This window comes from Leucoraja erinacea, chromosome 39, assembly GCF_028641065.1.
Source record: "Leucoraja erinacea ecotype New England chromosome 39, Leri_hhj_1, whole genome shotgun sequence".
NCBI lineage: Eukaryota > Metazoa > Chordata > Chondrichthyes > Rajiformes > Rajidae > Leucoraja > Leucoraja erinaceus.
Window position 1 is genome coordinate 5,965,259 of NC_073415.1, and position 25,663 is coordinate 5,990,921.

Below are 25,663 nucleotides of genomic sequence, written 5' to 3' on the forward strand. Positions count from 1 at the left end.
CGTAGCAGCTCGTAATGCCAGCTGTAGGTACTCGGGGCATCGGGTAAGTCGGGACGTTTTTTTCAGCATGTTCAAAAATATCCAAGTAAAAACATAGCCCTGAGTCCTTACAGCTGGCATCTCCGAGTTTGAATCAAGGGGAAAACTCGGGAGAATTCGTGAGTAACTCGGGAAAATAGGACATGCCGTTTATTCCTAACTGCTCAACCTTCCCCTGTATCTCAGGCCCTCGAGTCCTGGCAACATGCTCATGAATCTTCTCTGCACCCTTTCCAGCTTGACAACACGTGTTAACTAATGTTATTAGGGAAAATGTTATGCATGATGTCAGGTCCTCAGATCAGCAGCGGTTTCATGGAGTATAAAAGGCCTCTCAACCCTAATTCTCCCCCTTCCCAACGTAATTGTTTGTGAAAGTAATTAAGGCAGTTTTCAGTTTAGAGATACAGCATGGAAATTGGCTCTTCGACCCACTGATTCCACACCGACCATCAATCCCCTTTTACAATTTACTCAACATTTACTCCAGCATTTTGTGTCTATTCACATAATATATATACACACTCACACAATTATGCATAAACATATATTCTTCCATATATATTTCACACAAAGGGTGATGGGTGTATGGAACAAGCTGCCGGAGGAGGTAGTTGAGGCTGGGACTATCCCAACGTATAAGAAACAGTTAGACAGGTACATGGATAGGACAGCTTTGGAGGGATATGGACCAAACGCAGGCAGCTGGAATATTGTTGGCCGGTGTGGGCAAGTTGGGGAGAAGAGCCGGTTTGCACAATGTATCACTCTATGACTCTATACATACATGCATACATACATACATACACACACATGCATGCATACATACATACATACATACATACATACATACATACATACATACATACATACATACATACATACATACATACATACATGCATACATACATACATACATACATACATACATACATACATACATACATACATACACACATACATACATACATACATACATACATACATACATACATACATACATACATACATACATACATACATACATACATACATACATACATACATACATACATACATACATACATACATACATACATACATACATACATACATACATACATACATACATACATACATACATACATACACACATGCATACATACATACATGCATACATACATACATACATACACACATACATGCATACACACATACATACATACATACATACATACATGCACATACATACATACATACATACATACATACATACATACATACATACATACATACATACATACATACATACATACATACATACATACATACATACATACATACATGCACATACATACATACATACACATACATACATACATACATGCATGCATACATACATACATACATACATACATACATACATACATACATACATACATACATACATACATACATACATACATACATACATACATACATACATACATACATACATACAATAATAGTGCAACAATATAAAACCAATGCCCACAAGCCTATGTAGTACAGAGGCTATTTGGAGGTTGTAGAGTTTAATAACCTGATGGCTGTAGGAAAGAAATTATAACATTAGGATGTAATGTTTCAGTTACTGAATACTGCATGAAGATTACCTAGACTCTCTAAGATTAATCTTTCATTAAGCCCTGAGCCAATTTGACAGTCTCTATATTTAAATGTTAATTGAGATTTTTTTACTCCAAGTAGCAGCGCCGAATGATTGGAGCAAACACACTCTGGTTCCTTTGAAAGGAAGTTGACCTTTCTGATTTGTAATTATGCTGATATTGCGGGAGGAAATGTAAATGTTAACTTCTAGCTCCTGGAAGATATGCAGTGTTATTGGGTGCAGGTCGACCCTATAATTAAGCATTGAGATTTCAAAGGGTCCCACTGCGGTGAAAAATGCCTAATGAAACGATGCCACATTTTCCTAGTCTTGCCTTCCAAATTACCTTGTCAGTTCACCTGCAAAAAAAAAGCAAGTAGGAGCTAATGAGGATACCTGCCACTTATAAAATCATAGTCCCACCTGGTTAGGTATGAAGCAAGATGGTGGCAACTGAGAGGGAATTAAATAAGTCACAAGGTGCTGGAGTAGCTCAGCGGGTCAGGCAGCATTTCTGGAGAACATGGACAGGTGGTGTTTCGAGTTGGGACTCTTGCATGGATCATGTTCTCCAGAAATGCTGCCTGACCCTCTGAGTTACTCCAGCACTTCAGGGGCGGCATGGTGGCTCAGCTTGTAGAGTTGTTGCCTTACAGTCACTTATCTCATGTTCGCCAGAGACCCGGGTTCGATCCTGACAACGGGTGCTGTCTGAACAGAGTTTGTAAAAGGATAGTGATAGTGTATGGGTGATCACTGGTCAGCATGGACTTGATGGGGTGAAGGGCCTGTTTCCATGCTGTATCTCTAAAGTCTGAAGTCTAAAGTAAAGCCTAAGGTCACTGTGAGGTTTTTGTGTAAACTGCAACTGCAATTCCTTGTGGCTATAGACGGTAGACACATTTAAAATTGGCTTTTACCAAAGCCAATTAACCTACACACCTGTACGTCTTTGGAGTGTAGGAGGAAACCGGAGCACCTGGAGAAAACCCACGCAGTCACAGGCAGAGAGTACAAACTCTGGTCCAGACAGCACCCAAGGGCAGAATCGAACCCGGGACTCTTGCGCTGTGAGGCAGCAACTCTACCAGCTGCCCCAACCTGCCAACCCAAAGTGCTGGAGTACTCAGCGGGTCAGGCAGCATTTCTGGAGAATATGGTCCGTGGAAGGGTCCCGACACAAAACGTTACCCACCTCATGTTCTCCAGACGTGCTGCCTGACCCGCTGAGTGGCTCCAGCACCTTTTGACCAATATAATTCTCTCTCAATCGCTACCATTTAAAAATAGTTGGGTGTAGGTTTGAAGGACACACAGAACCAAGGGGAAGAACCTTTCAATGAATAACAGCTTGGTGACAACGCACAGTGTGATTTATCTAGTAAATCCCTAATGTCAAAGCACAATGCGTAATTAGACAGCTGTGTCCTGGTGTACCATAATTTATGCAGTCGTTTTAAGAGAATGTGTGCATAAAATTCACTGTGAACTGGAAAAAATCAGTTATTAATTTAACAGACTTCTTTTTCTCGATATAATGGGCGTTGTTAATAAATGGCGTCCACAGAATTTGCCTGTTCTACTTCCTACAGTAAAATGTGATAAGCATCAAACCCTTTGGGATCTAATCGTTCATCAACATCATGGATGTAAATAATTTAAAATAACACCATTGTTTGTTCAATTTCAATTGGATCCAGTTGCCCTTGCGATTATACTGCAGGTTGATATATCATGGGAGCTGCATTCAAATAAGATGCATTTAAAATTCAAAGCAATTTTCCCATTTAAAAGGGACGTGAAGTTTTTTTTTACAAGGTATGAATTAGAAGTTTTAGTTTCAGGTTGAGATTTAGAGAAACAGCGCAGAAATAGCCACTTAGGCCCACAGAGTCTGTAACGTCCACACTGTAATGCCCCTATCCCACTTACCATTCACAACCTAAATTGGAAACCTCTGGAGACTTTGCGCCCTACCCAAGGTTTCCGTGCGGTTCCCGGAGGTTGCAGGTGGTTGCAGGTAGTGGAAGCAGGTAGGGAGACTGACAAAAACCTTCGGGAACCTCCGGGAAGCGCACGGAAACCTTGGGTGGGGCGCAAAGTCTCCAGAGGTTTCCGTTCAGGTTTCCTAAGTGGGACAGGGGCATTATTACACTATCCTACACACGCTAGGGACAATTTACACTTATACCAAGCCAATGGATTCACAATCCTCAGATCTCGGGCAAAACCCACGCATGTCACCAGGAGAACGTCCAACTTCTGTAGAAGACAAGCACCCGTTGTCAGGATCGAACCCAGGTCTCTGGCGCTGTAAGGCAGTAAAGGGACCTGTCCCACTTTCACGACTTAATTCAAAACCTCTGCCGAGTTGAAAGGACCTAAATCAAGATCATGGTAATCTACAAACTCCTACAAGTATGTCTACGAATTCCCACTCACGACTATTTCGATGCCATCCTTACAAATAAAAAGTTGCAATTTCTTTCATCCCGACCATTTTTTTACTCGTGGCCATTTTTTATCGGGCTGGAAAAAACGTCCTGACTTACCTGATGCCACGAGTACCTACAGCTGGCATAACGAGCCGCTACGATATATCTACGAACTCCCATGACCTCCTAAGGACTCGTTATGAACATTCCGCGAGTTTGACTCAGGAGAATTTGTGAATAACCTCGTGCCCTTAACTCTACCGCTGATGTCCTGACAAAGTTGCAATTTCTTTCATCATTTGGCAATCGGGCAAATAAATATACCTACAGGTAACGAGCCGTGATCTAAACTCCCATGACCTCCTAAGGACTCGTTATGAACATTCCGCGAGTTTGAATCAAAGGGAAAACTCAGGAGAATTTGTGAATAACCTCGTGCCCTTAACTCTACCGCTGATGTCCTGACGAATATTTTTTTCATTTGGCAATGCAAATAAATATCAGGTAGTGAAACCTTAGCCGTTTCTCTTTCCGCAGATGCTGCCCAATATGTAGAGTGTTGCCAGTGTTTTCTGTTTATTGCGTTATAGAGTCATACAGCTTGTGAACAGGCCCTACGGCCAGTCCTACCCACACTGTGTGGTGGGGCACCCATCTGTATTCATTCCATCTCCCAGCACATGGCCTGTAGACTTCAACGTCTGTGTAACTCAAGTGCTCATATAGACAGCTCTCAAATGCTGCCAGTGTCAGCAGCCCATTCCACGTGCTAACCCCCTCTCTTAGTGATCAAAATCCCCCTCTGAATCTCTTCCTCTGGACCCTAGCTCTATGTCCTCCCTGTTTTATTCACAGACATAAGAGCAGGATTAGGCCATTCGGCCCATCAAGTTGTAAATTGCTCATTTTCGAATCTTCCCCCAGTCTAGTTTCAGTAAAGACACTGAATCAAGCACTTGAAACAACTAAATTTTATTTGAACAAAAGCTCGTCACAGTCCAATTACTGTACCTATTCCACCGCGGGTTCGATCCCCGTATCTGCCTGTTCAAGCCCTCTAAGCCTCGCTCAGACAGAGACACTCCAGAAAGTCACGCAGTCCCAAGCCCACTCCCAGAGGAGCGATGCAGGGCCTCTTGGCAGCGGACTTTTATAGGTCCCCGGACCTCGATGGGCCGAACCACATGGTGAGAAATCCAATTACAGATATCGATTAACCCCCATACATAACAGACCCCCATACATAACAGATAAATGTGAGGTTATCCATTTTGGTGGCAAAAACGGGAAAGCAGACTATTATCTAAATGGTGGCCGATTGGGAAAGGGGGAGATGCAGCGAGACCTGGGTGTCATGGTACACCAGTCATTGAAGGTAGGCATGCAGGGGCAGCAGCCAGTAAAGAAAGTGAATGGTATGTTAGCTTTCATTGCAAAAGGATTTGAGTATAGGAGCAGGGAGGTTCTACTGCAGTTGTACAGGGTCTTGGTGAGACCACACCTGGAGTATTGCGTACAGTTTTGGTCTCCAAATCTGAGGAAGGACATTATTGCCATAGAGGGAGTGCAGAGACGGTTCACCAGACTGATTCATGGGATGTCAGGACTGTCTTATGAAGAAAGACTGGATAGACTTGGTTTATACTTTCTAGAATTTAGGAGATTGAGAGGGGATCTTATAGAAACTTACAAAATTCTTAAGGGGTTGGACAGGCTAGATGCAGGAAGATTGTTCCCGATGTTAGGGAAGTCCAGGACAAGGGGTCACAGCTTAAGGATAAGGGGGAAATCCTTTAAAACCGAGATGAGAAGAACTTTTTTCACACAGAGAGTGGTGAATCTCTGGAACTCTCTGCCACAGAGGGTAGTTGAGGCCAGTTCATTGGCTATATTTAAGAGGGAGTTAGATGTGGCCCTTGTGGCTAAGGGGATCAGGGGGTATGGAGAGAAGGCAGGTACGGGATACTGAGTTGGATGATCAGCCATGATCATATTGAATGGCGGTGCTGGCTCGAAGGGCCGAATGGCCTACTCCTGCACCTAATTTCTATGTTTCTATTTCCCTAACCCAATAGTGGCTAATACATTGTATTCAAGCAGTCTCCGGTGCTGCATTTTGTAATGCCCCTGTCCCACTTAGGAAACCTGAACGGAAACCTCTGGAGACTTTGCGCCCCACCCAAGGATTCCGTGCGGTTCCCGGAGGTTGCAGGGGGTTGCCGGAGGTTGCAGGTAGTGGAAGCAGGTAGGGAGACTGACAAAAACCTCCGGGAACCGCACGGAAACCTTGGGTGAGGCGTAAAGTCTCCAGAGGTTTCCGTTCAGGTTTCCTAAGTGGGACAGGGGCATTAGGCAGCAACTCTACCGCTGTGCCACTGTGACGGTGGTGCTGGTGAGATGTTAATGCCCAGGAATTTAAAGCTGCTAATGCTGTCCACTGCCGACCCACCCAAGAACCTGGGCGCCCGGCCCCTCAACGATTAGTGCCACCGTTTTGTTGATGTTTAGCAAGAGATTGTTGTTCCTGCAAGACTTAATCAGGTGTTCTACCTCTCTCATATGCACTGACTCAACACCACCCATGATTCAGCCAACAACAGTAGCGTAGGCGGTGAAATAATACATAACATTAGATATTATAGCTGTACTTTGCCATACAGCCATGGTCGTGGACAACTGTATGTTGTATTTAAGGTAGACAAAAATGCTGGAGAAACTCAGCGGGTGCAGCAGCATCTATGGAGCGAAGGAAATAGGCAACGTTTCGGACCGAAACCCTTCTTCAGATTTGACTGCCTACCCTGGCTATGCCTCCTATACTTTTAGATATTTCTATCAGGTCTCCCCTCAGCCTTTGATGCTTCAGAGAAAATAATCCGTTTGTCCAAAGATAGGCACAAAATGTTGGTGTAACTCAGTGGGATGGGCAGCATCTCTGGTTAGAAGGAATGGGGGATGTTTCGGGTAGAGACCTTTCTCCGTGTGTCCACCCTATCATAGCGTCCAACAGGCCCTTCGGCCCAATGCATCCATGCCAACCAACATGCCCCTTCATGCCAACCAACATGCCCCTTCTAAGATTTTAGACTTTAGAGATACAGCACAGAAACAGGCCCTTCGGCCCAATGAGTCTATGCCGACCAACATGCCCTTTCTAAGACTTTAGAGATACAGCACAGAAACAGGCCCTTCGGCCCATCGAGTCCATGCCAAACAGTGACACCCTCCCGGACTAGCACTATCCTACACACTAAGGACCATTGACCATTTTACCGAAGACAATTAACTTGCACACCCAAGGCGTCTTTGTGGTGTGGGAGGAAACCGGAGTACCTGGAGAAAACCCACGTGGTCCCAGGGAGAACGTACAAACCATACAGACAGCACCTGAGGTCAGGATCGAACCCAGGTCTCTGGCGCTGTGAGGCAGCAACTCTACTGCTGTGCTGCTGTGATTCCCTGGTAAGCTGGACCCATTTGACCACTTTTGGTCCATATATCCTTCTAAATCAGTTCTATCCATGTCCCTGTCCAAGTATCTTTTAAATGTTCTTATTATACCTGCCTCAACCATCTCCTCTGGCAGCTCATTCCATACCCCCACCACCATCCTTAGAGCTAATACTCTTTGACCCAGACAACATCCTGTTTGCACCCTCTCCAAAACCTCAAAATCCTTCCAATAGACAATAGATGCAGGAGGAAGGCATTTAGCCCTTCGAGCCAGCACCGCCATTCAATGCGATCATCCCCAATCAGTACCCCGCTCCTGCCTTCTCCCCATATCCCCTGACTCTGCTATCTTTAAGAGCTCTATCTAGCTCTCCCAGTAATGAGGTGACCAGTACACAATATTACAAATGTGGCTGAACCAATGTTTTTATACAGTCATAACACAATTTCCTGACTCTCATGCCTCGACCGATGAAGGCAAGCAGACTATATTCCTTCTAAACCACTCAAGATGATAATCTTGTATATGTGAAATAAGCATGGATTAATTTAAATGGAGCACCAAGTTTGCATTTCCCTCCCTGACTTAGTTAATTAATCGTGTTTATAATTACTGCGAATGGTGTAATTATCTCTTGCAGTCCTGTTTGCAAGTGGAACTTGGCAGTTAACTGGTCATCATGAGTACATCATTAATGTGCCCCCTAGTGACGTCAATGCCATCTAATAAGTCTAAGAAGGAGAAATCTGGGGGGAATTCATGCGTTACTTTAAGAGTAAAGAATGACTTACAAAGACACAAAATGATGGAGGCAACACCTCAGAAAAAAAGACACTCCAGCACTTTGTGTCTTTTTCTGTAAACCAGCACCTGCAGTTCCTTAGCTCTCAAGGACGACTTATGTTTTTTTTTAATGATGTGGATTAATATCATCTTTACATTTTACTTTACAGATAAGCCAACACTCGAAGAAAAAGATGTCTGTCTACAAATGTTTGAAGTTAATACTGTTCGCCTTTAATTTCATCATCTTTGTAAGTAAACTGATTTATATTTTAATGGAAGTTTTTAACACTGTAGCCTAGTGAAACACCACAGACTCATACAGAAACAGGTTTGATGCCCAGACTTACTGTGAGCGATGCAAATGGGCCAATACAAGAGATTAATTATGTTAGTTTAGTTTAGAGACACAGTGTGGAAACAGGCCCTTCAGCCCACCAAGTCCATGCCAACCAACAATCACTCATACACCGAGGAAGCAAAACTGTAGCTGGAAGCCATGGGGTATGAGATGGAGGTGCAGGCAGGCCCCGAGGAAGCATAGACCAAGCAGAGGTTGGGCGATCGTTTCGCCGAACACCTCCGCTCGGTCCGCAATAACCAAGCTGACCTCCCGGTGGCTCAGCACTTCAACTCCCCCTCCCACTCCGTCTCCGACCTCTCTGTCCTGGGTCTCCTCCATGGCCACAGCGAGCAGCACCGGAAATTGGAGGAACAGCACCTCATATTCCGTTTGGGGAGTCTGCATCCCGGGGGCATGAACATCGAATTCTCCCAATTTTGTTAGTCCTTGCTGTCTCCTCCCCTTCCTCAGCCCCCCTGCTGTCTCCTCCCATCCCCCAGCCTTCGGGCTACTCCTCCTTTTCCCTTTCTTGTCCCCACCCACCCCCGCCCCCGATCAGTCTGAAGAAGGGTTTCGGCCCGAAACGTTGCCTATTTCCTTCGCTCCATAGATGCTGCTGCACCCGCTGAGTTTCTCCAGCTTTTTTGTGTAACCATCACTCATACACCAGTTGCTGGGTGTGTGGAGTTTGCACGTTCTCCCTGTGACCACGTGGGTTTACTCCCATAACCCAGGTACGTGGATAGGACAGGTTTAGAGGGATATGGACCAAATGCAGGCAGGTGGGTCGAGTGTAGATGGGACATGTTGGCTTGGTGTGGGCAAGGGCCTGTTTCCACACTGTATGACTATGATTCTTTTCCAGCTTGGAGGTGGTTCGATCTTGGGAATAGGAATCTGGATTAAAGTGGATGGTGGGATGTTCCTTGAGCTGCTGCAGAAGGTGTCGGCATCCCTGAAGGTGGTGGCCAATGTGGGGTATCTGTGCATTGCTCTCGGTGCCTTCCTGATGCTCATCGGCTTCCTGGGATGCTGCGGAGCATTGAAAGAAAACAAGTGCATGCTTATGATAGTAAGTAAACCCTTCGTCTCTTTCCACCTTGGTGTTTTGGTCCAGGAGACTCGCTTTCCGGTTAAGCCGAGATGCACCAAATCTGCTGGGTTGAGTTTTACAAAAATAGGTGCAGGAGGAGGACATTCGGCTCTTCGAGCTAGCACCACCATTCATTGTGATCATTGTTGATCGTCCCCAATCAATAACCCGTGCCTGCCTTCTCCCCATATCTCTTGACTCCACTAGCCCCTAGAGCTCTATCTAACTCTCTCTTAAATCCATCCAGTGGCTTGGCCTCCACTACCCTCTGTGGCAGGGAATTCCACAAATTCACAACTCTCTGGGTGAAAATGTTTTTTCTCACCTCAGTCTTAAATGGCCTCCCCTTTATTCTAAGACTGTGTGGCCCCTGGTTCTGGACTCGCCCAACATTGGGAACATTTTTCCTGCATCTAGCTTGTCCAGTCCTTTTATAATTTTATATGTTTCCATAAGATTCCCCCTCATCCTTCTAAACTCCAGTGAATACCAGCCTAGTCTTTTCAATCTTTCCTCATTTGTTTCAAGTGTGTGTCGCTGCTGGTAGAGCTGCTGCCTCACAGTGCCAGAGTCCCGGGTTCGATCCTGTCCTCGGCTGCTGCCTTTTGTTTATGAACAAAACTAAATGTAATCTATTATTGCAAGAATATATACAATACAAAATAATACCAAACAAGCCCACCCCCATAATACAAAATCACCCAATTATCTAAACAATTATTCCTAAAGTTTCAAGTTCAAGTTACATTTACACTCTAAAGGGCCTGTCCCACTTGGGTGTTATTTGCGTGTCACGCAGATGACGTGTAAAGATTTTGTTCATCTCAAAATCCTGGTGCACCGTGCGTGACCGTGCATCACTGCCTACATCACCACGCACCATGCGTGCGTAATGCGCACCATGCACGCATCACATGCGCATCGCAACGTGTAAATGATGTTGCGTAAATTACATGCAAATGACGCCCAAGTCGGACAGGCCCTTTAAACAACACTATTCCATGACCACACTGCCCCAGCACTATCCTACACACTACGGACAATTTGCAATTTTTACTGAAGCCAATTAACCTACAAAGCTGCACGTCTTTGGAGTGTGGGAGGAAACTGGAGCACCCGGAGAAAACCTAGGTGGTTGAAGGGAGAAGGTACAAACTCCATACAGACAGCACCCGCAGTCAGGATTGAACCGGGGTTTCTGGCACTGTAAGGCAGCAACTCTACCGCTGCGCCACCTTGCCGCACGTTGAGCACTGTATTATAGTTTGGAAGTAAAGCTCGCCAACAGATGGTGCTTCTACACTGTACACACAAGATGAGATCACTCTGCTCAATAACCACACAACATTTACAAACTAAACATAGACACACTATGAGGAGGAGGTGTCAATGAGAGAAGCAGAATAATTTGCTGAAATCTCCAGAAAATTTAAAAAAGCACATGCTGGAATCATGAGGCCGACAAAACTGCACGTCTTAGGGGCATGGGGGAAATGGAGCACCAGGAGATAGCCCACGTGGTCACAGGGAGGACGAGTAAACTCCGCACGTACAGCACCTGAGGTCAGGATCGAACCTGGGTCTCGAGCGCTCTGTGGCATCTTCTCTAAACACTTGGGTTCCTATTAAATCTTTCTCTTCTCACTTTTTTCACACAGAGAGTGGTGAATCTCTGGAACTCTCTGCCGCAGAGGGTAGTTGAGGCCAGTTCATTGGCTATATTTAAGAGGGAGTTAGATGTGGCCCTTGTGGCTAAGGGGATCAGGGGGTATGGAGAGAAGGCAGGTACAGGATACTGAGTTGGATGATCAGCCATGATCATATTGAAAGGTGGTGCAGGCTCGAAGGGCCGAATGGCCTACTCCTGCACCTAATTTCTATGTTTCTATGTTTAAACCCATGTCTCCAAGACTCAAGACTCTCTGCATTCTCCCTCATCATCTTATTATACACCTTTGTAAGATCACCCCTCATCCTCCTGCGTTCCCAGCAATAAAGTCCCAACCTGCCCAAGCTCTCCCTTTAGCCCAGGCCCTCGAGACCTGCCAACAAGTCTTCTCTGCACCCCCTTCCAGCTTAATGGCACAAACTGGAAAGCACCGCTCTAAATCGTCATCTGTTGTGGAACTGATGGTATCACGTTGGCGCAGCGGTAGAGTTACTGTCTTTCAGCCCCAGAGCCCCTAGTTCGATCCTGACTACAGGTGCTGTCTGTACGGAGTTTGCACGTTCTCCCCGTAACCGCGTGGATGCTCCGGTTTCCTCCCACACTCCAAAGACACACTGGATTGTAGGATAAATGGCATTGGTAAAATTGGATATTGTTGCTAGCGTGTGAGATAGAGCTGGTGTACAGGGTGATCGCTGCTCGGTGCTGTCCCAGTGGGCCAAAGGGCCTGTTTTCTCACTGTATCTCAAAAAGTCTTATGACTCACACTTGGCAAAGCTCTCAATGCAAAATAATACTTAGCATTTTTTGTTACAGATTTAATAATTTAATGCTTCAGTTGACTTGCAGCTAAAATCTGTAGTTTATGTACAAAATGGATAAACAAAAATACTTTTCATGGTATTGAATTCCCATGGTAACTCCACAAAAAGAGACAGAATTGTTGATATTTGTTATTTTTCCTTCCAGTTTTTCCTGTTAATTCTGGTGATCTTCCTCGCTCAGCTTGTGGCTGGCGTGGTTATTCTGGCATTTTCCAGTTTGGTAAGTTTCTTTGAAATGAAAGATTCTCTGAGATTAACATGATATTAGCATTGAAAAGAAATCCATTGTATTGAGATTCAAGTGACGATGAAGCAAATGGTGGCACGGTGGCGCAGCGGTAGAGCCACTGCCTTGCAGCGCCAGAGACCAGGGTTCAATCCTGACTACGGATGCTGTCTGTACAGAGCTTGTACAATCTCCCCGATTTCTCCGAGATCTTCGGTTTCTTCCCACACTAAAAAGACGTGCAGGTTTGCAGGTTAATTGGCTTGGTATAAAGGTAAATTGTCCCTAGTGGGTGTAGGATAGCGTTAATGTGCGGGGATCGCTGGTCGGCGCGGACGCGGTGAGCCTGTTTCCTACCTGTATCTCCAAACTAAACCAAACTAAACTCTACAATCCTCCAAGTGACACAGTGGATAAAATACGTTGACATTGATGAGAAAATGTTTGTTTGGGAGGGTCCAGAGGAGGTGATCCCAAGAATGATTGCGTTAACATATGACGAACGTTTGACGGCACTGGGCCTGTACCCGCTGGAGTTTAGAAGGATGAAGGGGAACCTCATTGAAACTGACCGAATAGTGAAAGGCCTGGATAGAGTGGATGTGGAGAGGATATTTCCACTAGTGGGAGAGTCTAGCTAGGACCAACATAGAAATATAGAAACATAGAAATTAGGTGCAGGAGTAGGCCATTCGGCCCTTCGAGCCTGCACCGCCATTCAATATGATCATGGCTGATCATCCAACTCAGTATCCCGTACCTGCCTTCTCTCCATACCCTCTGATCCCCTTGGCCACAAGGGCCACATCTAACTCCCTCTTAAATATAGCCAATGAACTGGCCTCAACTACCCTCTGTGGCAGAGAGTTCTAGAGATTCACCACTCTCTGTGTGAAAAAAAGTTCTCCTCATCTCGGTTTTAAAGGATTTCCCCCTTATCCTTAAGCTGTGACCCCTTGTCCTGGACTTCCCCAACATCGGGAACAATCTTCCTGCATCTAGCCTGTCCAAAGAGAGAGAGAGAGAGAGAGAAAGAGAGAGAGAGAGAGAGAGAGAGAGAAAGAGAGAGAGAGAGAGAGAGAGATAGAGAGAGAGAGAGAAAGAGAGAAAGAGAGAGAAAGAGATATAAGAATTTTGTAAGTTTCTATAAGATCCCCTCTCAATCTCCTAAATTCTAGAGAGTATAAACCAAGTCTATCAAGTCTTTCTTCATAAGACAGTCCTGACATCCCAGGAATCAGTCTGGTGAACCTTCTCTGCACTCCCTCTATGGCAATAATGTCCTTCCTCAGATTTGGAGACCAAAACTGCACGCAATACTCCAGGTGTGGTCTCACCAAGACCCTGTACAACTGCAGTAGAACCTCCCTGCTCCTATACTCAAATCCTCTTGCTATGAAAGCCAACATACCATTCGCCCAGGATCAGAATTAATGGACGTTCCTTTATGGCCTGTCCCACTTAGGTGATTTTTCAGGCCTCGACTGTCCCAGCTACCCGACCATGGAGCAGATAGCACGGGATTACATGGTACCCGTGGTGGGGGGGAACTCCCCCCGACCTGAGCACGTGGAACACACTTTGTGTAAATGCTCACCAAAATGAATGTTATGATTATCTTTATAATGCAGATGCTAACCATAAATGTATCAATGACAAACTGTGGTCATGTCCTTGTATACGGCTTTGACTTCACGGATGAGAATCATTTTTATCTGTTCTTTAGGCTGACATCTTCATGGCTTACGTTGAGACTTGGCTAATGAACTTTGTTAAAAATGATTATGGTCGCACTGATGCAGTGACGGAAACATTTGATGCCGTGATGAAGCAGGTAAATAATGCAAAAAGGGAAAACTGTACTTAATTACTAATAGCAAAATACTGCCGATGCTGGAAATCTAAGGGGAAGGAGTGTGAAATAGAAAACATCTCTCTTAAGGGCCTGTCCCACTTTCCCGAGTCCTCTGCCGTGTTGAAAGGACCTTAAAATAAAATCTAGATTTTTGTGATCTACGAACTCCTCCTCCCGACTATCTTTTTGCCCCTTGACCTGCTGGAAAAATGTCCCGACTTACCTGATGCCCCGAGTACCTACGACTGGCATAACGAGCCGCTACGGTGTATCTACAGACTCGCTATGGACTCCTACAGACTCGCAATGGACATTATCCTAGTTTGAATCATGGGGAAAACTCGGGAGAAACTTGGGAAAGTGGGACAGGGCCTAAGTGTGCACTTCAATGGTGTCTCTGGGAGGTGTTATATTTCAGATTTCAGATTTTCAGCATTGAAATTTAGTTTTGACTCAAAACTCACACAAACTGAGCTTAGCCATTTGGTTATTTTGCATGGGGAGACATTTCATAAATGGAATGTGTATTGCCCTGACTACAGTATGAATATCGATTTCTCTAACGTCAAGTGATCCCCTCTCACCCCATCCCTCCCCTACCAAAATCATAGGACTAGCTTCTCAGTCTGAAGAAGGGTCTCAACCCGAAATGTCACCTATTCCTTTTCTCCAGAGATGCTGCCTGACCTGCTGAGACCCCAGCTTTTTTGTGTCTATCTTCACAATACCACACTTCTCCTTCTTTGGTGTGGCGTGCACAGATTAAGGTATTTGATTTTCCGTTTGTGCACGTCGAGTTGATTGCATTAGTCGGAACTGGGCGGACCACGTGAAGGTTGCAATCTCCCACCCCACAATACCACACACGCTTGCTGCATGAAGAAACACCTTTATCAATGGAGACACAGGGAACTACAGATGCTGGAATCTTGAGCAAAACATAAAATGCTGGAAGAACTCAATGGGTCAGGCAGCATCTGTGGAAGGAATGGTCAGATGACGTTTTGGGTCAGGAACTCTCTTTCATGTGATTGCAAAGTACAACTGGAATTATTGCTTAATGAAAACAGAAACTGTAGAATTTTTACAACTAGAACCTGATGCTTCTTTAGAAACTTGAATTCTAATGTTGCAATAATCTTTTGATAAACTAATTATTTCATGACTTACTTTTTCCAGTTCAAGTGTTGCGGAATCCATGGCTACGCCGACTTTACAGGCTCACATTTCTTCATTAATGAAAAACGCTATCCTGATGAATGCTGCCCAGTGAACGTATTGAACCTTCCTTGCATATTGCCCATTCAATCGCAGGTAATGTATGTATAACTAAATGCTGTAAATAATTACATCTTTTACAAGGTTATCCATAAAGGCTCAGTTGGTGAAAAGCCAAGGTGTTATCACCAATAAAATCAATGTAACGGAGTCATTGAGTCATTCAGTATGGAAACAGGCCCTTCAGCCCTAATTTACAATGACTAGCAAAGGGTGGTGGGTGTATGGAACGAGCTGCCAGAGGAGGTAGTTGAGGCAGGGACTATCCCAACTTTTAAGAAACAGTTAGGCAGGTACATGGATAGGACATGCTGTGTTTGGAGGGATATGGACCAAACACTGGGAGGTGGGACTAGTTAGTGTAGCTGGAACATGTTGGCCAGAATGGGCAAGTTGGGCCGAAGGGCCTGTTTCCACAGGGTATGGACCAAACACAGTGTGGTGGGACTAGTTAGTGTAGCTGGGACATGTTGGCCAGTATGGGCAACTTGGGCCGAAGGGCCTGTTTCCACACGGTATGGACCAAACACAGTGTGGTGGGACTAGTTAGTGTAGATGGGACATGTTGGCCAGTATGGGCAACTTGGGGCAACTTGGGCCTGCTTCCACACTGTATGACTATGACTCTAAGAAAATAGAGTCAATGAACTGAAACTGTGTCTTTGTTTTTTCCAGGGTTGCTATGCGGTATTCCTGAAATTTTTAAAGAGTAACACTATGATACTTGGGATAGTTGCCGTGGCAATTGGCGTGCTCGAGGTAATGCATTACATGTCCAATAATTAAATTAGTTGATAGGATCAACCTGAAGGAAAATTATTAGTGAAAGGCAAAACAGATGAAGGGGATATGGCCACAATTATGCAAATTTCTCACATGTTTAATATTCACGCTCATTATAATATCCACAATTTGACAACATTCAATAACTGAAGGAAATACAAAAGCACTGGAGCAACTCGACGAGCCAGGCAGCATCTACAGAGGGTAGACACAAAAAAGCTGGAGTGACTCAGTGGGTCAGACAGCATCTCTAGAGAAAAGGAATAGGTGACGTTTCGGGTCGAGACACTTCTTCAGTCTGAAGAATGGTCCCATTCTCTCACAGATGCTGCCTTATCCGCTGAGTTCCTCTAGCTCTTTGTTGTTTGCACAAGATTCCATCATCTGCAGTTTCTTGGGTCACCATTAAATATTTTGTTTATAAAAATAAGCTGCCAATCTTGTTGCCGTGAGAAAAATTAGTATGAAACCCGTTATACATTTCAGGCCTGACATCAAACACAGAATCGGTGGTGGAGCTATTCCCAAGCCAATAACATATAGGTTTTCTTCATTAGGGTCATCGAGCCACAGAGTGATGCAGTGCCCTTCAGCCCAACTTGCCCACACCGGCCAACATGCCCTCAGCCTCCTCAACCTCACACTCAACCTTGACTTCCAAACCTGTCCTATCCATGTATCTGTCTAACTGTTCCTTTAATGTTGGGATAGTTCCTGCATCCACTACCTCCTCTTTCAGCTTGTTCCATACACCCACCACGCTTTGTGTGAAAAAGTTACCCCTCAGATTCCTATTAAATCTTTTCCCCTTCTCCATAAGTAAAACAAAATGTGCATTCTTTAACCTAAGCATTCATTGAATAACTGTATCTTTTTCTTCCCATTTTACAGATCGGAGCAATGGCTTCATCCATGATAATGTACTGTGAAATCAAGAAACAGTCAAGTGTTGCATGAAGATGGGGAAGCCCGTGCTTGTAACACCATTTTATTCATCATAAGTGTCCTTCTATAAATTGGATCTTAAGTAAAGAGAGGTTATTGGTAATAAATGAAATATTTTTCATCACTATCAACATGTAGCATGCACAAAGGGCATGAGTGAGGCAGAAATGTGGCTGCTTATTACTATCATTTCATCATTCCCACCACTTAACCAACAATAAATTAATTCACCGTCTCGTTTCTTAATCTACTGCAGATCACCATAAATATACATTTTTTGTACACCATTTGCATTCAAATGTTTTGAGGCAGGTACTATAACACCACTTAAAAGGCATTTGGACAGGTACATGGATAGGGTAGGTTTAGAGGGATATGGGCCAAACGCAGGAGGGTGGGACCAGTGTAGATGGGTCATCTTGGTTGGTAGGGGCAAGTTTGGCCGAAGATGTTTCCATGCTGTACGATTCTATGACTCTTTGGTAGACACAAAAAGCTGCAGTAAAGGGCCTGTCCCACTTTCACGACCTAATTCACAACCTTTTTTACTCGTGGACATTTTTCATCATGTTAAAAATATGCCCCGACCTACTTGATGCCACGAGTACCTACGACTAGCATCACAACCTGCTACGACCTACCTACGACCTCCTACGACCTTGTGACGACCATGCTGTGAGTATGAGTCAAGGGCAAACTCAGCAGAGGTCGTGAAAGTGGGACAAGCCCTTAACTCAGCAGGACAGGCAGCATCTCTGGAGAGAAGGAATGGGTGACGTTTTGGGTCGAGAGACTCTTTGCCAGTCTCTTCATTTCTGGGGCAAGATCAGGTGGATGCCAGTCATGGGACCAATTGCAACCCTTAACAATGGGTGGAGGTCCTGCAAGACTGAAAATTGGATTAAGACCAGCAATTCCGAAGGCTGGAGATGTCAACAGCATTAGTGTGGGGAGAAGGATGGATGAGGATAGAATTTGAGAGCATTCCTTTGGCATTTGGTTCAAAGGGTTTGGAGATCAGAAGAACAGAGTGCCAAAAAAGAATGGAAGAGCCAGGCTGTAGATCACGTAGAAACATAGAAACATAGAAAATAGGTGCAGGAGGAGACCATTCGGCCCTTCGAGCCAGCACCGCCATTCATTGTGATCATGGCTGATCGTTCCCTATCAATAACACGTACCTGCCTTCTCCCCATATCCCTTGACTTCACTAGCCCCTAGAGCTCTATCTAACTCTCTCTTAAATCCATCCAGTGACTTGGCCTCCATTGCCCTCTGTGGCAGGGAATTCCATAAATTCACAACTCTCTGGGTGAAAAAGGTTTTTCTCACCTCAGTTTTAACTGACCTCCCCTTTATTCTAAGACATGTAGGTAAGATGGTTACTGAAATTAGTTGGAGGTGGGACCTTGGAGGATTGGTGGAGTCAGGAGATTGGGTTGCCTGAAAGGAAGAAGATAAATATTTCACCAACATCGCAGCCATCCCAATCTTGTCTTCCACGAGGTAGACCTTGTCATCCCACGCGTGCCACAGATGACTACCCCCAGAACAACTGTGTACAAATTCCTCTTATGCTGCATGGCATCAGCAGGTCACATTAAGACATGACTTACGATGCAGAGATCACATTGGCCGCGGAGGGGAAGTTGATGCCTGGTGCAAAAACATTTCTGGCTGAACTGCTGGGTAGCACAGTGGCACAGCGGTAGAATTGCTGCCTTACAGAGACCCGGGTTCGATCCTGGCTACGACTGCTTGTCTGTACGGAGTTTGTACGTTCTCCCTGTGACTTGCGAGGGTTTTCTCCAAGAACTTTGTTTTCCCACCACTCCAAAGACCTACAGGTTTGTAGATTAATTAGCTTGGTATAAACGTAAACATTGTCCCTAGAGTAGGATAGGGTTAATGGGCGTGGATTGGTGGTTGAGTCGGACTCGGTGGGCCTGTTTCCTTGCTGTATCTCTCAACTAAACTTCCAATATCATATTAATTAATCCATTAAATGGTCATCATTTTGTTTCACTCGAGAAATTGATCTTCAGCTACATAATACTAAATACAAAACCACATTACACAATTCAGATTATTGCCATGTATTTTTATTAGTAAATTTTCTGTATTCTGCTATAATTCCAAAATTATATTTGAGTAATAAATGATTATCTGCATTACAAGAGTCGAGAGAGTCAAAAGTGTTTTATTGTCACATGTCCAAAAACCGAATAAATAAATTCTTGCTTGCAGCAGCACAACAGAATGAATGAATGAATGAATGTATGATTGAATGGATGAATGAATGAATGATGACTAAGTTGATTGGCCAAGTATTCACATACAAGGAATTTGCCTTGGTGCTCCACTCGCGACAGTGACAGACCTACAGTGATAGTTAGGAATGACACATAAAACATTAAACATTAATAATAAAACATTTGGCTTTTGGATGAAACCAGCATCTGCAGTTGCTTCTCACACAAGATTAGCAGTGTCAGGGTGTGGGTGGAGGGGGCGTGGCCGTGGCCTGGTGGAGGGGGCGGGGTCTGGTGGAGGGGGCGGGGCCTGTGTTGAGGGGCGGGGCCTGGTGGAGGGGGCGGGGTCCTGAGGGGCGGGGTCTGTGTGGAGGGGGCGGGGTCTGTGTTGAAGGGGCGGGGTCTGGTGGAGGGGGCGGGGTCTGGTGGAGGGGCGGGGTCTGTTTGAAGGGGCGTGGTCTGTATTGAAGGGGCGTGGTCTGTATTGAAGGGGCGTGGTCTGTATTGAGGGGGCGGGTCTGTATTGAAGGGGCGGGGTCTGGTGGAGGGGGCGGGGTCTGGTGGAGGGGGCGGGGTCTTATTGAAGGGGGCGGGGTCTGGTGGAGGGGGCGGGGGTGAAGGGGCGGGGTGTGGTGGAGGGGGCGGGGTCTGGTGGAGGGGGCGGGGTCTGTGTTGAAGGGGCGGGGTCTGTGTGGAGGGGCGGGGTCTGGGGTCGGGGTCTGTGGAGGGGGCGGGGTCTGGTGGAGGGGGCGGGGTCTGTGTTGAAGGGGCGGGGTCTGGTGGAGGGGCGGGGTCTGTGTTGAAGGGGCGGGGTCTGTGGTGGGGGGGCGGGGTCTGTGTTGAAGGGGCGGGGTCTGTGTTGAGGGGCGGGGTCTGGTGGAGGGGGCGGGGTCTGTGTTGAAGGGGCGGGGTCTGTGTTGAAGGGGCGGGGGTGTTGAAGGGGCGGGGTCTGTGTTGAAGGGGCGGGGTCTGGTGGAGGGGGCGGGGTCTGGTGGAGGGGGCGGGGTCTGGTGGAGGGGGCGGGGTCTGGTGGAGGGGGCGGGGTCTGTGTTGAAGGGGCGGGGTCTGTGTTGAAGGGGCGGGGTCTGTGTTGAAGGGGCGGGGTCTGGTGGAGGGGGCGGGGTCTGGTGGAGGGGGCGGGGTCTGTGTTGAGGGGCGGGGTCTGTGTTGAAGGGGCGGGGTCTGGTGGAGGGGCGGGGGGGTGGAGGTGGGGCGGGGTCTGTGTGGAGGGGGCGGGGTCTGGTGGAGGGGGCGGGGTCTGTGTTGAAGGGGCGGGGTCTGGTGGAGGGGGCGGGGTCTGTGTGAAGGGGCGGGGTCTGTGTTGAAGGGGCGGGGTCTGGTGGAGGGGGCGGGGTCTGTATTGAAGGGCGGGGTCTGGTGGAGGGGGCGGGGTCTCAGTTGAAGGGGCGGGGTCTGTGCGGTGAAGGGGCGGGGTCTGGTAGAGGGGGCGGGGTCTGTATTGAAGGGGCGGGGTCTGGTGGGGGGCGGGGTCTGTTCCAGGGTAACTGGTGGGGGGGGCCGGGGTCTGTGTTGAACGGGGTCTGGTGGAGGGGGCGGGGTCTGGTGGAGGGGGCGGGGTCTGGTGGAACCTCTGTGTTGAAGGGGCGGGGTCTGTGGTGGAGGGGGCGGGGTCTGTGTTCCGGGGTCTGGTGGAGGGGGCGGGGGTCTGTGTTGAAGGGGCGGGGTCTGTGTTGAAGGGGCGGGGTCTGGTGGAGGGGGCCTCATATCGCGGTGGGCAACCCAAGGTCCGTTTTGAACCGGTTGCGGGTTCTGTTCCAGTAACTCGCCCGCCCTGCAACGCAATGGCAGTGGATCTGCCTCAACCTCAACTTGAACCCCCTCAACCTCCTCAGCCTGAGCCTCAACCTCAACCTCAACCCCCTCAATCGCAGCCACAACCTCATTCCCAATCTCTGCCTGAGCCTCAACCTCAACTCCAGCCTGAACCTCAACCTCCTCAATCTCAGCCTCAATCTCAGCCTGAACCTCAAGCTCCTCAGCCTCCTCAACCTCACACTCAACCTCGACTTGAACCCCCTCAACCTCAACCTCAGCCTGAACCTCAACCTCCTCAACCTCAGCCTCAATCTCAGCCTCAATCTCAGCCTGAACCTCAAGCTCCGCAACCGAAGCCTGAACCTCAACCTCCTCAGACTCAACCTCACACTCAACCTCGACTTGAACCCCCTCAACCACCTCAATCTCGGCCTCAACCTAAGCCTGAACCTCAAGCTCCGCAACCGAAGCCTGAACCTCAAGCTCCTCAGACTCCTCAACCTCACACTCAACCTCGACTTGAACCCCCTCAACCACCTCAATCTCGGCCTCAACCTAAGCCTGAACCTCAGCCTGAAACTCAACCTCCTCAATCTCGGCCTCAACCTAAGCCTGAACCTCAAGCTCCTCAACCTAAGCCTGAACCTCAAGCTCCTCAACCTCAGCCTGAACCTCATAGGCGTCAACCAATGCCACATCAGCCTCAAGCTCAGCCTCAACCTCAACCACCTCAGCCTCAACCTCAGCCTCATCAACCTCAATCTCAGCGTCATCCTGAAACTCAGCCTCATCAGCTTCAGCATCAACCTCTACCTGTACCTCAGCTCCAGCCTCTGCTTCCTCAGCCTCAACCTCAGCCTCAGCCTCAGCCTCAGCCTCAGCCTCAACCTCATCCTCAAACCCAACCTCGTCAGTCTCATCAACCTCAACCTCATCCTTGGCCTCCTCAGCCTCAGCCTCAGCCTCAACCTCAACCCCAACCCCAACATCGTCAGTCTCAAGAGCCTCAAGCTCAACCTCATCATCATCCTCAACCTCAATCTGATCAGCCTCAGTCCCAACCTCAGTCTCTTCAACCTTCTCCTCAACCTCATCATCCTCAACCTCAGCCTCATCCGCCCCAGCCGCAGCTTCAACCTCTGCCTGTGAGTACCCCCCAGACAGAATTACAAGCCACTAGCACACAACATGCAATCTGCTTGGGATCAAGTGACACTATAACTTGCATGTGAGAAGTAGCTGCAGATAGACACAGAATGCTGGAGTAATTTAGCGGGTGAGGCAGCATCTCTGGAGAGAAAGAATGGGCGACGTTTCGGGTCTAGGCCCTTCTTCAGAGACCCGCTGAGTTACTCCAGCAATTCGATTCTTTCTTACACAAGGAGCTGCAGATGCTGGTTTACATCAAACATAGACACAGAAGTGCTGGAGTAACTCAGCGGGACAGGCAACATCTCTGGAGAAAAGGAATGGGTAATGTTTCGGATCGAAAAGCGTCGTTAATTCATTTATTTACCTCTTTACTTTTAAAACCTGCATTCTTAATACCCCCTATTTAAAAATATATATATTTAGTGATAGAAGACACAAAATACTGGAGTAACTGAGTGGGTCAGGCAGCATTCCTGAAAAACATGGAAGGCAGGAAAGGGGATGATCAGTCGTGATCACATTGAAGGTAGACACAAGTGCGGCATCTGCAGTTGAACATGATCACATTGAATGGCGGTGCTGGCTCGAAGGGCCGAATGGCCTACTCCTGCACCTATTGTCTATTGTCTATTTTCTATTGTACCTCTCGGGTCGGGACCTTTCTTCAGGCTGTGCTGTAAAATGTAGTGTCTGAAGAGGGTCCCGACTAGAAATATAGTCTGTCCATGTTCTCCACGAGATGCTGCTTGGCCCGCTGTTACTTCAGCATTTTTTGTGTTTGCTCAAGATTCCAACAGATTCAAGATTCAAGGAGTTCTTTATATCTAAAATTTGGTGCAAGCTGAATTGCACCAAATCGACCTGCTGCCCTCTGGAAGGCGCTATAGGTGCATCAAATCCAGGACAAACAGACTCAGGAATAGCTGCTTCCCGAGAATTATATCTACCATAAATTCAAATCCACACATGCACTGACTACACCGCCCAACACGGACTTCCATCTGTATATATGTATATATGTATGTAGCGCCGTAGAATTTGTGCACCTATTCCCTCCCCCCATCTCCCTTCTGTTTTGTTTTTCTGTTTCTTGTTTTTTGTGTAAAATTGTATGTATGCACTGAGTACGAGCAGCTTTCAGTTTCACTGTACATGTATAGTGACAATAAATGGCATATCATATCATATGATAACAGGACAACGAGGAAAGGATACCGTTCCTAGGGTGGAGATATCAAAGACTATCACATGGCGGCAGTGGCGGACTGGGCCTAAAAATATTGGTTGCCAGGAGACAAAGGGGGCCCACTTCATCAGGGGCCCACTTGCCATTGGGCAAGCTGACACCCTGGCCAGTCTTTAAGTTGAGTGGAGCTTTAAGTTGAGTGGAGCAAAGTTTCTCAGTCACAGGGAGAATATACAAACCCTGTATAGACAGCACCCATGGTCAGGATCGAACCCAGGACCCTGGCTCTGTAATGAGGCAGCAACACTACCGCTGCACCACTATGCTGCCCTTCTGTATGATGTAATTGTATAAGGATGAATTAGATTAGGCACAGAACCTAATTTCCAAAGCATGCTCTGCTCTGTAAATGAATAAAATGTGTTCTTTTACTAATTTTCATTTTTTTTAAATTAGAGAGTGAAAGCTGAAAATCGGGAATCGTATTATCGTACTATTTTCATTTGTTTGAAGATATTCATGATTGCAATCAATGCCATTTTAACTGTGAGTATTTTACAATACTTATGCTAATGTGCCATCATTCATTTTTGCATTTTGAAATGGTGCCATCTGTGGGTTTTTACTGTGATTTCATCCTCAGTTTAAAGCAGTTTGTTTGTAGATCAACCGAACTGCAGATGCTGGTGCACAGAAAGAAACACAAAGGTAGACAAAAATGCTGGAGAAACTCAGCGGGTAAGGCAGCATCTATGGACGAAGGCAACGTTTCAGTCTGAAGAAGGGTTTCGACCCGAAACGTTGCCTATTTCCTTTGCTCCATAGATGCTGCCTCACCCGCTGTGTTTCTCCAGCATTTTTGCCTACCTTAGATTTTCCAGCATCTGCAGTTCCTTCTTAAAAAACACAAAGTGTTGGAGTAACTCAGTGGGTAAGGCAGCATCTCTGGAGAACATCCATAGGCGATTGCCTGCTGGGTTAATCCAGCACTTTGTTTAAGGAGGAACTGGGTCCGATCCTGTTCTCAGCTGCTGCCTGTGTGGAGTCTGCACGTTCTCCCTGTGACCACGTGGGTTTCATGTTCAAGTTCAAGTCCACATTTATTGCCACATTCACCAATTAAGGTACAGTGGAAGGTAAGGTGCACCCGGGTCTCCTCCAGGTGCTCCAGTTTCCTCCCATATCCTAAAGACGTACAGAGGGCCAATTTGTGGGCTAATCGGCCTTCTGTAAATTGCCCCCAGCATGTAGGGAGTGGATGAGAAATGACACGGGTGGACTCAGTGGGCCGAAGGGCCTGTTGCCATGCTGTAGCGTTCAATCAGTTTCAACCAATGGTAGAAATTGTATGGAGGAAAGAACTGCTGATGCGGGTTTAAATCGAAGATAGACACAAAATGCTGGAGTAACACAGCGGTACAGGCAGCATCTCTGGAGAGAAGGAATGGGGGACGTTTTAGATCAAGACCCTTCTTCAGACTGCAATGGTAGATATTGTATTCAATGTCAAAATGTTTCTTTCTAGGTTGGAGGTTTAATTTTTCTTGGATTCGGTGTCTGGATGAAGGTTAATGGCGATGCGATCCTACAAATTCTGGGTATGCGTGCTGGCCATTTGCTAAATGTCAGCTATTTCTGTATCGTAGCCGGCTGCTTCCTAGCGCTGTTGGGCTTCATTGGCTGCTATGGTGCCATCAAAGAAAGCAAAACCATGTTGATGTTGGTAAGTTAACGATATTACTCTCAGTAGAGATTTTATTAACTGAAGCAGATTAATAATTTAATCCTGGCATCTCATGCAATGAGATAATAGCACAGGAACAGGCCCTTCGGCCCATAATGTCTGTGCCGAACATGATGCCAAGATAATCAAATCTCATCTTCCCGCATATGAACCATATCCCTCCATTCCCTGCATCTCCATGTTTAGTTTCACCCGA

General features: G+C 46.6%; 2 protein-coding genes across 2 annotated transcripts in view; both read left to right on the forward strand.

Moving 5' to 3' along the window:
* LOC129714435 (tetraspanin-1-like) overlaps window positions 1-19,571 on the forward strand; it is a 20,678-nt gene extending 1,107 nt beyond the window's left edge. Inside the window, exons 2-8 of the mRNA XM_055664025.1 lie at window positions 8,512-8,592; window positions 9,550-9,756; window positions 12,416-12,490; window positions 14,223-14,330; window positions 15,531-15,665; window positions 16,305-16,388; window positions 17,304-19,571. Coding sequence (XP_055520000.1) covers window positions 8,536-8,592; window positions 9,550-9,756; window positions 12,416-12,490; window positions 14,223-14,330; window positions 15,531-15,665; window positions 16,305-16,388; window positions 17,304-17,369 — 732 coding nt within the window. The 5' untranslated portion in view covers window positions 8,512-8,535 and the 3' untranslated portion in view covers window positions 17,370-19,571. The remainder of the gene's footprint in view (window positions 1-8,511; window positions 8,593-9,549; window positions 9,757-12,415; window positions 12,491-14,222; window positions 14,331-15,530; window positions 15,666-16,304; window positions 16,389-17,303) is intronic.
* A 1,840-nt stretch (window positions 19,572-21,411) lies between these two features.
* LOC129714420 (uncharacterized) lies at window positions 21,412-25,281 on the forward strand. Its single transcript, XM_055664003.1, has 4 exons — window positions 21,412-21,425; window positions 21,463-22,530; window positions 24,180-24,269; window positions 25,249-25,281. The coding sequence occupies exons 1-3, from the start codon at window positions 21,412-21,414 to the stop codon at window positions 24,184-24,186; spliced, it is 1,089 nt and encodes a 362-aa protein (XP_055519978.1). The 3' UTR covers window positions 24,187-24,269; window positions 25,249-25,281.
* Window positions 25,282-25,663: the final 382 nt, after the last annotated feature.